This window comes from Salarias fasciatus, chromosome 13, assembly GCF_902148845.1.
Source record: "Salarias fasciatus chromosome 13, fSalaFa1.1, whole genome shotgun sequence".
Taxonomy (NCBI): Eukaryota; Metazoa; Chordata; class Actinopteri; order Blenniiformes; family Blenniidae; genus Salarias; species Salarias fasciatus.
Window position 1 is genome coordinate 14,076,037 of NC_043757.1, and position 12,310 is coordinate 14,088,346.

At 42.3% G+C, this 12,310-nt stretch overlaps 1 protein-coding gene across 2 annotated transcripts in view; it reads right to left on the reverse strand.

Annotated features, from left to right (window-relative positions):
• Positions 1–12,310, reverse strand: part of dst (dystonin) — a 98,700-nt gene that overhangs the window by 64,324 nt on the left and 22,066 nt on the right. The window contains exons 7-15 of one of the 2 annotated variants that reach the window (XM_030106091.1): positions 10,566–10,664; positions 9,350–9,427; positions 8,238–8,330; positions 2,115–2,281; positions 1,797–1,909; positions 1,509–1,615; positions 1,297–1,416; positions 838–933; positions 611–738 (exon numbers count right to left, since the gene is read on the reverse strand). In XM_030106091.1, the coding sequence (XP_029961951.1) occupies positions 611–738; positions 838–933; positions 1,297–1,416; positions 1,509–1,615; positions 1,797–1,909; positions 2,115–2,281; positions 8,238–8,330; positions 9,350–9,427; positions 10,566–10,664 (1,001 nt within the window). The remainder of the gene's footprint in view (positions 1–610; positions 739–837; positions 934–1,296; positions 1,417–1,508; positions 1,616–1,796; positions 1,910–2,114; positions 2,282–8,237; positions 8,331–9,349; positions 9,428–10,565; positions 10,665–12,310) is intronic. The other variant, XM_030106092.1, reaches the window with a different exon arrangement.

The following is a 12,310-nucleotide window of genomic DNA, read 5'->3' on the forward strand; positions in this document are numbered from 1 at the left end:
GGATCGCTCTGCTCCCTCGACAAGAGGCTTTTAAATCAGCTGGTCTTTTAAGCTCACCGTAATCCATATCAATACTCTTCCTGACTGCACCTCACTGGGAAGAGGTCGATATTTACTGTGAACTAAAAGCCTTTTTTTTTTTTTGTTTAATTCATAAATGAACCTGCCTTCATGTTTAAGGACATATTTCTATCATACATCTAGGGATGTACGGCTCTATCTGTCTATGCACCCATGCATTTGGAGTTTCATAGTAATGGGGTAAATCACTCTCACACATGCTTCACTGACTCGAGTGTCTGGTTTCAGTAAAGACATTAGCGAGCTTGTAATAAGACTCCACCTAAACCACCGCTGGAAAATAATAATGCAGACTCATACTGTAATGCTTGCTCCTTTGTGCCTTGTCATTTTCAGCTCTAAAATATTTCAGATTTACATCCCTGTGCATGTCAAACAAAATCTGTCACATGAATGAAAAGTCAAAGTAGCCTAAGATTAAGTGATTATTAGATATGTGTATAGAAATTACAGAGATTATACTGTATTTTTCATTCCCAATGTATTGGGCCACCAGGTCAAATGAAGCATGCTGTGAGGCTCCACATACCTTTCCATCTCCGGCCTCAGGCTCTTTTCTCTTTCCAGCATAGCCACAATTAATTTTCCCCATTCCTTCTCGACATCGTTGGGGTGATGACCCGGGGGTAACTGGATGCGTCCAAACTCAATCCACATCTGTCAGATACACCACCGAGAACACATATGTTACTACAACCTGCAGGATAATCCAGATCTCATCAGGGCTCCACAGTCCCAGTCTTTACACGGACATACCTCAAGCATTTTGTAGAGATTTTTGATTTTCGTTTTCTCGTTTTCTTTCACAGGGATTTCATGCTCTTTGAACTGGAGATATTGTGTATAAAGTGCCTGCAGGGAAAAAAAAAAAGGATATTGCAAAAAATTACACCACAAAGAATTTAAATTTTAAAGCAATTATGAGTACTATCTCATAGGCTGTTAAAGGGCTGCATGAAAGCACCTTCACTGTTCTCAACTTATCGATTTTATACGGGAAATGGATGCTGCAGCCCTCTTTTTATAGCCGTCAATACCACTTTAAGTCTCAGTTTCAGCAGAGAGGCATTATATAATACATTAGAATGATCTGAAGTCATTATCCTCCATCTTTTAGACATTATATCCAGATTCTGTCAAATGGGGCTTAACAATAGCAAGACATCAAAAAATAATAGCAACAACGAACAAAAACTGCTTGGTGTGATACTGTACCTTGAGTTCTACAGGGTTGTTGGGGAATGATCTGTCTGACATTATGGCCACGTTGTGTTTGATCCACTGGCTGAGGTATTTGATCATGTTCTGGTACTCCACCCATTTGATATCAACATCCTGTCCAGAGTAAAAGCAGCAGCAGCAGCAGTCAGTCCCCGCTCAGCAGTTCCACACATGGAATCACTTGCGGACAGTCGTCAGCAACTTACGTTGGGATTAATCCCCTCAACACCGTCGGGTACTTTGGGGAAGGCATCGTACAGTGTTGAGACGTACGTGATCACCGACTTTTCATCGGGAGACTGAACATCAACGTCTAACGGAGAGAGAGAGAGAGAAAAAAAAAAAACTTTTACGAGTCAGTGACCTATACTCTGAGGAATTAAACCTCAAGCCAAAACTGAACCTTCGCTGTAAATGATTTAGTGCTCAAAGGTGGTTAAAACGTCACAAAGTTAAACTACATATATGTTGCTATGTGAGGTCCGACTCCTCACCTTCAGGGTCCAGCAGCCTGGCCACTCCCAGCTGCTCAGCTACACAAAACGCTTGCTCTAAGTTCGACCTGTTGGTTTGCGCCGACACACTGCTTATGTCGATCAGATCTGGTCTGCAGCAGGAAAAAAAAAAAACAGAGAAAGAACAAACGGGCTCGTGAGGCCTGTGTGGCAACACCAATGAGGGCAGGACATCCTGATAAGAAGCAACGCAGGAAAACGAGAAGTGTGATCTTCGGGCTATCAAAACCAGAATACACAGCGAAACCGTAATTTCAATGACTCGGTTTAATAAAACATATGCGCTTGGTTTAGTACCTGTATTTATGAATGATGGCATTAAATAGCCTTCCATCCCTCCACGAGGTTGTGAAGTTATCACACCGTACGCCTACGTAGCCGTCTGTTATCTGCTTGGACCAGAGCAGCAGTCTCTCCTTCGCTGTCATGTCCTCGGACTCCCCTGTTACGTGGATCTCCGAGATCTGTGGCAAACAAAAGAAAAAGAGGAAGAAAAAGAAAAAGAAACAGAGACAGGGAGAGGGAGTGGGAGAAACGGCGACATATTTAAATATAATTTCATGTTCATCGATTCCAAACATGAGTCAGAGAATTAAACCCTTTTTCTGCCCATACATATTACCTTGGTTACTCTTCAATCAATACATCCCACCACTCCATAATCATTCTTTCATTTGTAAAGCCATCACAATATGAGTCAGACATTTAATGCCCAGTGTTACATCTGATGCTCGGAAAGTGATGAGTCACAGTGAACGTCTAATCTCTGAATTTATGGATATTGGATCTATTGCTAGGTACACTGTCAATAACAGCAATACTTAATCATTACTGATCCATCGATCTTGACACTGTTCACGGTTGTGGAGCACCAGAGCAAATGTCACCCAACAAAGGGCGAAGGCAGAGTAGACACTGGACAGGTCAACAGTCCGCCACAGGACACATTCAGTGTTCTCATAAGGTCCAGTCATTGTTCACACATTCAGAATGTCAACAGTACTCCAACAATGTCAAACAGAGTTAGGTAATACATTGCGCTGAAGGTTTATAGCTGAGATCAGTGACGTAAAACAAACAGAGCCACAACGCAGACTGTCAGCTGACAGCAATCTGAATATTACATTAAAAAATCAAACCACACTGCAATGAGTTCAAAACTTATTCACTTTCAGGAAATTTAAATCAAGGGAAGAACAGGTGTTGGGATTATTTCTAACTTTAGAAAAACACTGAAAAAAAAACCCAAGTATTTTTCAGTTACTCTTTAAAGAGCACACAGCGATGGAAAAAAGCCAAAAAAACAGCATCATATAATGAAACATCATGACTTTTCTTATTCATTTATTAACACTCATTTGTTTATCGGGAGCTGAAGCCCGATCCAGGAATAGACATTAGAGAAAATGAAGGCTGATCGGTGGACCAGCAGCCAGTCCAGTTCAGGATAACACAGAGAAACAGAAAGAGAAACTCATACACACACTTATCTTCAGCCAAATTAGAGTCACTACGTAATCTGAAATGTATGCTTTAGAACTGTGGGACTAAGCTGGAGAAACTGTCTGCAGTCACAGTGAAAACATGAAAACACAACGCAGCGCTGTCCCAATCAAAGTAGGAACTCTCTCTTCGTGGTGCGGCACTGAAAACCATCACATCACCGTCCACTTCACAGATCAACCTGGAGTCTCAAAGGCCTGCAGCCAACAACACACGGTGCTTCTAGTCCATCCAGCCAGAACACAAAATGAAGACCTGAGCAGCAACACAGCTGAACTGAACAAAGACGACATAGACAATCTTTCTCTCAAAGCTTCCGTGCAGAATCTCTCACAGTTTCTACAAACTGCTTTGATGGCATTAAGAAGCAAGGGTAGCACATCCAGCACTGCAGCAACATCGATGCATTCAAGAGTGGACAAAGAAATCAGAAGCCACATTCAGATGGATAATTTTAGATGATCTTGTATAAAGAGCTATGACATGTTTTTAGCACATATAAAGATATATCCGTATTTCGCAATGATTTTTCATTCAAAAACCAAAGTCTACTTTATACCTCAGTCTAATGTGTGTCATCTTTATCACGGCTATAAATAACACAGCTTTGGTTTACCTCGTGCTGTGTTGAGATACATGTGGCGGGCTCCACGTAACCAGAGCAGGTGTGGGCTCTCCGTCTCCTCCTCCTGTGTGCTTGAGATCCCCATATAATCCTGGCAAACGTTTCCTCGGTTCCAGGTTTGTCGTTCCCCCTCAGAGTTTGTAACATGTGCTCCACGGCTCCGAAGCTAACGGCCCTCCTTAACTGGCGCCGGAGCAGCTTCTTCACCAGCAGCCCGTCCTTCGCTGGGACACCTCTCGAAGTTGAGCTAATGCCATGCAGCTTTCCCTCCGCCGCAGACCTGCTGCTGTCGCCGTCCTCCTGCTCTGTGGAAAACCTCCTCACCCTGTACCGTAGCCTCGTGCCGAGAGGTTTGTCAGAAGGATCTCTGAGGATTAAAACAGGTACTTCTCCAACATAAACACCTTTGCTGATGCTGCCCTGCCGGGATAGAGGTTCCTCCACCGCTACGGCTTCATCCAGCTCCGCTTGGTTTTCCTCTGAGGTACAATTCGGGACGTTTAGGAGGTTTTCGCTGTTGCCGATGGCCTCGCTTCCAGGACTCCACACAGATCCAGCCGGTTTAAAGCTTTCAGTTTTTCTTTTCTTTCTCTGAAAATACCGGCGACCCTTAAGCTCTCTGGATTCAGGCTTTAGGGGGGCTTTCTTAGGGTCAACGTAGCATTCCTCTTTAGGGCCCCGAACACACCCGCAGATGTTTCCCATGACTGTCAGTGGCCTGCTGTATTATCCATTGACAGTGCTGAGCTCCCAGCTGTGGACTGCTCTCAGGCAAAGTATCCGACGCGCTCTAAAAAAGCACGATCCCACTGACAGAGAGCCATTTTGACACGCCGACAAAATAAGCAGTCGCGGCTCGGCAGCCAAACAAGCAACTCGTTCCACTCTGACGGGAGTCGACTTCTTACTTTTGTTGACTCACTGCTACGAACCGGTCAGGCTTTCTCCCTCTCTCCCTCACTCTGGAGTTCTCACTCACTCACTCTCTCTCTCCCTCTCTCTCTCTCTCTGGTCTCTCCTCTGACACAGGAATCTTTTCTGACCTTTGAAACATTTCTCTGGCTTTGCTAATCCAGCACAAACGCCATGCAGGCTCACGCAGACGTGGCCCACGTGCTCACGGCGCTCAGCTGAGCAACACAAAGGAAAAGACTTGTGGACAGACCTGTTTCTAGTCTGCTTACTCAAGACACAAATGTGCACGTCACGGTGCCTTCTTTTCCTTTTCCTGATATTTGTGTAACCAGGTCGCACTGTATCTGCGGGCAGACGGAAGGAAAGCGGCGTTAACACTGCAAGGGGATGCTGCTCGAAGGCCGACTATTCAGCTGTGGGATTTTTTTTTTTTTTTTTTTGGCTCAGCATGTTCGGTTGCGTGAAGCAGGCAGAGTCCCAGCCGGTCAACAGAGGCTTTGAAAAGCAGAACGGCGTCGGTCAACCAGAGCGGGCGACGCTGAGGCAAATCCAAGCTGAGCAGCCAAAGTGCTTTCACTTCGTCTATTAATCGAGCTCCGCACAATGGCCGAGCCAGAGGTGGAGCTTAAGTTCCCCCGGTTTAAGCAAACACCATTATCTGGACAGATCACCACCACTGCAGTTCACAAGGGGGCTAACGCTCGCACCAGGAAGTGATTCACCACATAAAACCATGACAACTATTATATAATCCACATAATGAGACCCCAGGAAAGTGGAATCTAATAATACTTGCATGACGAGGCGAAAAAAAAAAAAAAAAAAACACATATAAGAGGCATGTAAAAGAGTAAAAATAAAGTCACCACACAGCGCTGCTAAAAATAACTGTGTGCTACTTTTCGCTTGCAGTGTATGACCACCACTGAAGTTTCTTGGAGGTCACAACACAGCAAATACCGTTCAGACGACAGCATACTGGTTTCTCCTAATCCTGGTAGAACGATCCTGCAAGTATCTATAATTTGTTGTCATCAGGAAAGAAATCCATGCTGTTAGGTGCATATGTGGTTATTAGTGAAAAAATAATGTAATAATGGTTAATAACACAATCATTTTGCTCATTTCCAATATCGGCTGCAGTTATTACAATTTGAAATGATTCTTTAATTATTGCATCATTTGATAAATCAGTACATTATTGCCAAAATGTTGTTGAAAATTGGTTCATATATTTCATTGCACTATTGGCAAGTTATGATGATATTTTCTTGAATGAAATGAATGAAAATTATTATGCTATCATTTGCTAGAAATCCTTTTGTTGTTTTTGGTGCCACTGACAGGATTTGGCACATTTTCTGAGCTAAAACTACTGCACCATTTACAATAGCTAGAAAATCCAAAAACAATCATAAAGCAGAGAGATGTAGCTTCCATCAGTCGTATGAGACATTCACTATGACAACCAAGGTTTGAATGACCACCTGGTCACAACATTTCCACAATATTTGATCACATTCATCAAAAAAAAAACTGTAATATTGTGCCCTTATGCCATAGCATCAAAACTAATCCAGGAGACCAGGCTCTGAGAGAGGGAACACAAGTGAGATGAAGCAGCAGGTAGTCTACTTCCACGGGGATTAACAGAGTAAAGACAAATGTTCCGTCTTTGTAATAACAAATACAGCACCATGTTTGCTTTCTGACTAACTAAAAAAACACAGAGTTCCGACACCAACAAGCAACCGAGACGTGAGACACCTGATAGCTGCACATCAACACGATGTCAACGTGAATAAAACATCATATTCTGGTTTTCTCCAGACCAGACGTCCAACAGAAAAATACAGAACAGGATAAACATGAAACATCTTGCATTGTGTAACAAAATCCACATTTGCCTGCAAGAGCATGATTAAAAAGATGCACAAAGTCAGAAGAACTACAGTAAAAGCCCACTCTGAGGTCAAACGTTTATATAAGATACATAAAAATATGGCCTGAAGCTGTCAGAATACCATGCATACAAAAAAACAACCTGTCCTTAAAACAGTTTTTGATCACTTCTGGCACCATTAATCATATGAAGGCATGTAACGTTCATGTCAGTGTGCTGTCGGGGCTGGTTATTTAATAAAGCCAGAGGTGTATTATGTGACTGAAGCTTCAGTTTTTTCTCTTTAAATGCCCTGGTGACCTTCCAGATCAAGAAGAAACAGGTCCTTCGCTGTTGGATCGACCGCTGTAGGGCTTGCGTGAGACTGACAGCAGCAGGTGTTGGCATCGCCACAGACACAGACGCTACCTGTCAGCAAGTTTGAATCCGGGTGGAACTACATTAGCTGCTATTCTCAATCCATCCAGCGCATTAGTCACACAAATGCATGCGAGAGATGATGAGCACAACCACCTCGTTTAAAGCCAAGAGTTTGATAGACGTGGGCTAATGCGTGAATCATATTCCTGTCTCTGACTGACATGTGGCATGTGTCAAAGACATTTATAATCCAGTGAAAGACAGTTTGAGAGCAGAAGAGGACAGAAAGAAAGAAATAAAAAAACTGCAAAGGATCAGTCAAGTTTAGCGGACACCTGAAGAGTCCGGGCACGCACAACACTAAGCCACTTAACAAGATTTACGTAACAGCAATAAATTACTAAATATTCACTTCAGAGAACATTTTAAAGACACCTAAAAGAAACGAGTCGCTCAGTTTGAAGCGCAAAACATCTCTGAATCCTTCGGCCCAGATCTGAGGTGCATACCACTGCATGGCTTTACTGACATACAGTTCACAGCCCAATGCAAATATTCTTCTTTGAAGAAAAAAAAACAGTGAAAGAAAGACTAAATATTGCTATGAAACAACTAGTTACATAAAGTGCAATCCGTGCAAATTACAAACCAAAAAAAAAAAAAAAAAGAGCTTCCAAAGCATTTAAAATAACGCATATTCCCAATACTACCTGATGGCAATCATGCAAATGCAATGCTGGGATGCAAATCCCAACACAGATGAAGGTTTGCACAGTTTTGACACCCAGTGGTTAAAAGCATAAACACCAGCTCCTGGGTGTGAACTCAGTTGATGAACACTAATCAAGGGGCCTTTTAATATTATGTAACTCAATCTCAGAGCCTGCCAGTGTTTCTGTTGCACAAGCATCACTGTGTTGAAACTCAGTGGTATTAAAATGATGCACACGTCAGTTATAAAAGGACGAGACCAACGATCAGTCCCGTGTAATTAAAGAGAAAAGGAATTTAGATTTAAATGAAATAAAACAGAAATGCTTTCACTGTCGCTCCATGTGTGACCCATTAATACTTGAAAAATATTAAAAACAAAAAGTTTGAGGTCAAAACTGACCTGAAAGTGCAGAATGATGGTCCAGATCAACCCCAGGGTCAGTTTTGGGTTTCCATCCGTAATGTCGTCGTTTCTGATATTTACAAGTTTGACCTGGTGATAGAAAACACAAGATCAATACATGAGAAATTACAATATTATGCAGCTTTTAAAGAACCCGATGAACCTTCTGGCTGCTTTAATTTGGGACTCCCAGAGGAGTTTCTCCTTGTAAAGCAAACTGTGTGTAGATCTGTTTAACCTTTTTGGACTCCCACCTGCCATTTCACACACGCCACAAGGTGGCAGCATCGTCATGTTTATCTGGTGAATGCTGTGATTGCTGTGTGGGACTGAGGTGAACCCTAAGCAGTAGTTTTCCAACCAATTAAATACCATAAATCTGTAAGTACTGTTAAATCTACCACATATCAGTGTGGGGAACTATGTGGGTCTAATTCCATGATTTATATAAACCATTAAAAAAAACACACAGCAAAGTGTAAAGTCTAAGTAACTAAATGATGTAATCTTCCTCTGTGGATGTAATCATCTGGAATAACAGTAATCATTCAGCTAAAAAGGAGAGATGGGAGACGTTTACACGGTTGGGCTGTTTTACATGGATGTGCTGCAGCTACAACAACACAACAACTCATGTGACCGTCTATGAATCCTTTGTCTCAGGCCTTACGTCACATCTGGCCGCGGCTCAACCGGGCTGTGTTGTTCTTCTCCTCCTGAGCGTGGCGGGGGGAGGGGAGGCAATCAAACCACTTTAAAATCCCACTGATGGGATTTGTATTCAGCACTCCTCAAATGCTGCAATTACAATTTGTGGCAAAGGAACTGCATTGTGATCTGTGTGTGTGTGTGTGTGTGTGTGTGAGTGTGTGTGTGTGGTGTCGGACGTCTCACGTCTGTATTCCTTTATTTCAACACTGGAGGGGAATGAGCTCATTGTTTGTGACACTCTTTGTAATTTCACGTGACTCCAAAAATAAAATTTAGCTGCAAACATGTATTATGTTTGTTTTTTGTTTTTTTTTTAAATGGGCTTTTATTTGTTGCATTTAAGCCAAAGTGTGATCATTTCTAATTAATGTAAGTGTCATGTCTGAAAGGGTCCTCACCTGCCGCCTTTTTAAGTAGTCCAGTGCTATTTGTACATTCTGGAGTCTGTGGAAGCGCATCCTCCCCCTCTCCCGAGGCTGTGGACACACACAGGGAACAGGAACCGCGTATGCTAATCAGGTTCTCGCCATTATCGAGGGACAAATTGAAAATAATTCAAATTAGTAGCGTGAAGGACACAAGGCATGCTTCTAGGTTCTTACCCGCTGATCTGGTGAGGTCAAGACTAAAAACACACACAATCTGGACCCAAAACAACGGAAGGCGTTTGCCCACTCATACTGTGCACACTGTGACTGTACCATCCTGCAACATTTTCAAACATTCCCACCTCTAGAAATCAGCTCTGGGTAGGATTTAACAAATCAAGCATCCTAATCTGGAAAAGAAAAACCATACTACCTTTCAATCTGATGTGATGTTAATATCATCAAGTGCACCAGGAGACGGTTTCTCATCGTAAACACTTACGGACAATCAAAGGCCACAGCATGAGGCAATGAGATGGAAAATGCATTCAAGCAACAACACTGCTGCAGAAAAAAAAGCTTTCCTACATGAATCCAGTTCATCTCAATGAAAATGGAAAGAAAAAAAAAAACCTTCCTTTACTTAAGGATTTTAAGCAGCAAGATACTAACAAGCCAGCAAAGGAGAAATGTCCAACTGATCAATAGGTTTGGAAAGATCTCACTGTATGACTCAGCGATGCGCAAAGCCAGTCAAATGGATATAAAGACCCAAGCGTCATGGACTCATTCTGATATGATTTCTAGTCATTTTTAAAAGCTTTTCTGAGAGCAGTGTGTCATTTTTCTTTGTCAGGTTGCTTCTTTATGCTACTAAAAAGCCTCCCAAGTAAATTTGTGGGTGAACGGCCTGGGTCTTTGAATCATGTGCTCATTTTTCTGCATTAAGAAAGATTTACGTTGCATCTTCTTATTCAGATGGAAACACAGCTCAGCGCAGAAAGAAAGACCAATCTAATTCTGGGAAAAAGGAAATGATATTTCACAATCACACAGAGAAATTGTGATTTTTTTTTTTTTTTTCTGAAGCGATTATTTAAAAAGGACAATAAGCACAGACCCTGCAGCTTGATTGCTTTCTACGTTGCTGTTAGGTGCACAGCACGCTCTGAATTAGTTTTCTACGAGGGGGGGGGGGGGGGGGGGGGGAGGGTGGGGGTGGGGAGTGGGGGCGAGCCACACGTACCCCCTTATCATCATCCAACGAGTCTCCATGCTGCTCAACTGCACATGCTTCTGTCCCACTCACCAACCGCAAAGTCTTCAGAAAATCACGCTCCCTTGGCTTATCACCGAAAAGGCAACACATGGGGGGGGAGAAAAGGAACACACACACACACACACACACACACACACACACACACAGCGGCCAAATCAAAGAAAGTTAAGACAATGGACACAAAACGGTCAAAGAGCAGAGAACAGAAGATGGAGTGGGATGTAAACAGAAAACAGAATTCTACTCCGAGGGTGGATGTTAGTCACACTGAGCCGGGGGGGGGGGGGGGGCTGCTGGGAGCCGTCGCCCAGGGAGGCATGCAATTCAGGGGACTTCACAGCTTTATAACGGACCAAGTCAATGAAAGAAATGTTGACACAGACACAAGTGACAGTGAAGACATCACGGCCCGTCGCTGGCGAAGTGAAACAGCGACACACACTTTCACTTTTACTTGATTGTGCATACATCTGATTTAGAAATAGTTAAAATATCATTTCACCTCAATTGTATTTCTTCTTTCTGAAACATAGTTCATTGTATCAACAGCAAACACATACTTTTATTACTGCTTTATATTTCTTTATATTTCATTTCTCTAACTCTGTCCTCCTGGGTATGTCCTCTTCCTCCCTTTGCTGCTGCAAATTTTTGGTATGACTACTGAAGGGAATCTAACCGAATCGAAGCAGATTATATTATTATATCGCACTAAATGAATCAGTTGGACAGTCAGTGGTCACTTTTTCCTACATTAGTAACTCAAAAGCTTTGAAGCTCTTTGTTTTTCAGGACATTTTTCTGGGTATTTCCAAATTTTATTTGACTCCAGTTGTGATCACATTGTGGGAGCTGTCTCTGCCGACATTTCTCAGTTTTAGTGACGATACGGTAATCGTGGGGAAATGCCGGTTCTTAAATGTTGATACCAACTCATCACATACAGTAGATCCCACTGAGCAATTCCCAAAAGGTTTAGGCCATTTTAATCAAGCTTGTGTTGGAAACTTGACAAGCAAGACTAAACCATCTCAGGCAGACTTGTAGACACCACGGAGGAAAATATCCAGGCATTACAAGAGTTTAGAGACATTTTTTTTGTGTTATTCTGCCGATTTTTTAAGCTTATATTAAAATATGTTCATCACAAATCTTAGAGCTTTTGCCTTTATTAATAACTTGTCTAAAAACAGCTAGCATAACTTTGGATGAAAATACTTTCTGATAAAAGTCATTTAAATAAACAGCGTCTCAATACTATCATGAAAAACCTTTAATGAGAAGAGATGTGCGAACTGGTTATTGTTTTATTTTATTTTTTTTAATCAGCATTTAATGAAGCACATACCCAGCTCAGATACATAATGAGTTGCCCTTTATCTAACAGGTTGTGTCATTCACTTTTACGGCTGCCTGGAGCAGAAATTAGCGGCATAAAAAGCTGGTTAGCAAGTTTGTTAATGACTTAATGATCTTCCCAACAATCCCAGTAGGCAGCAACACATTTCCCCTCATGTGTTTACATTCTTGTCTCACTGAAAGACTTCATTCATTCGTCTACCAAACTCTCCGTTTTTACACCCTGTTTCCTCTGACATGTGTGCGGCTCTGCTGGTACTGTGGAACAAATCCTGTCATGACTGGCTGGATCCAAAAATAAGCAAGAGAAAAGGCGAACTGTACTGGTTTCTTTCATATTGCATACATCTGCG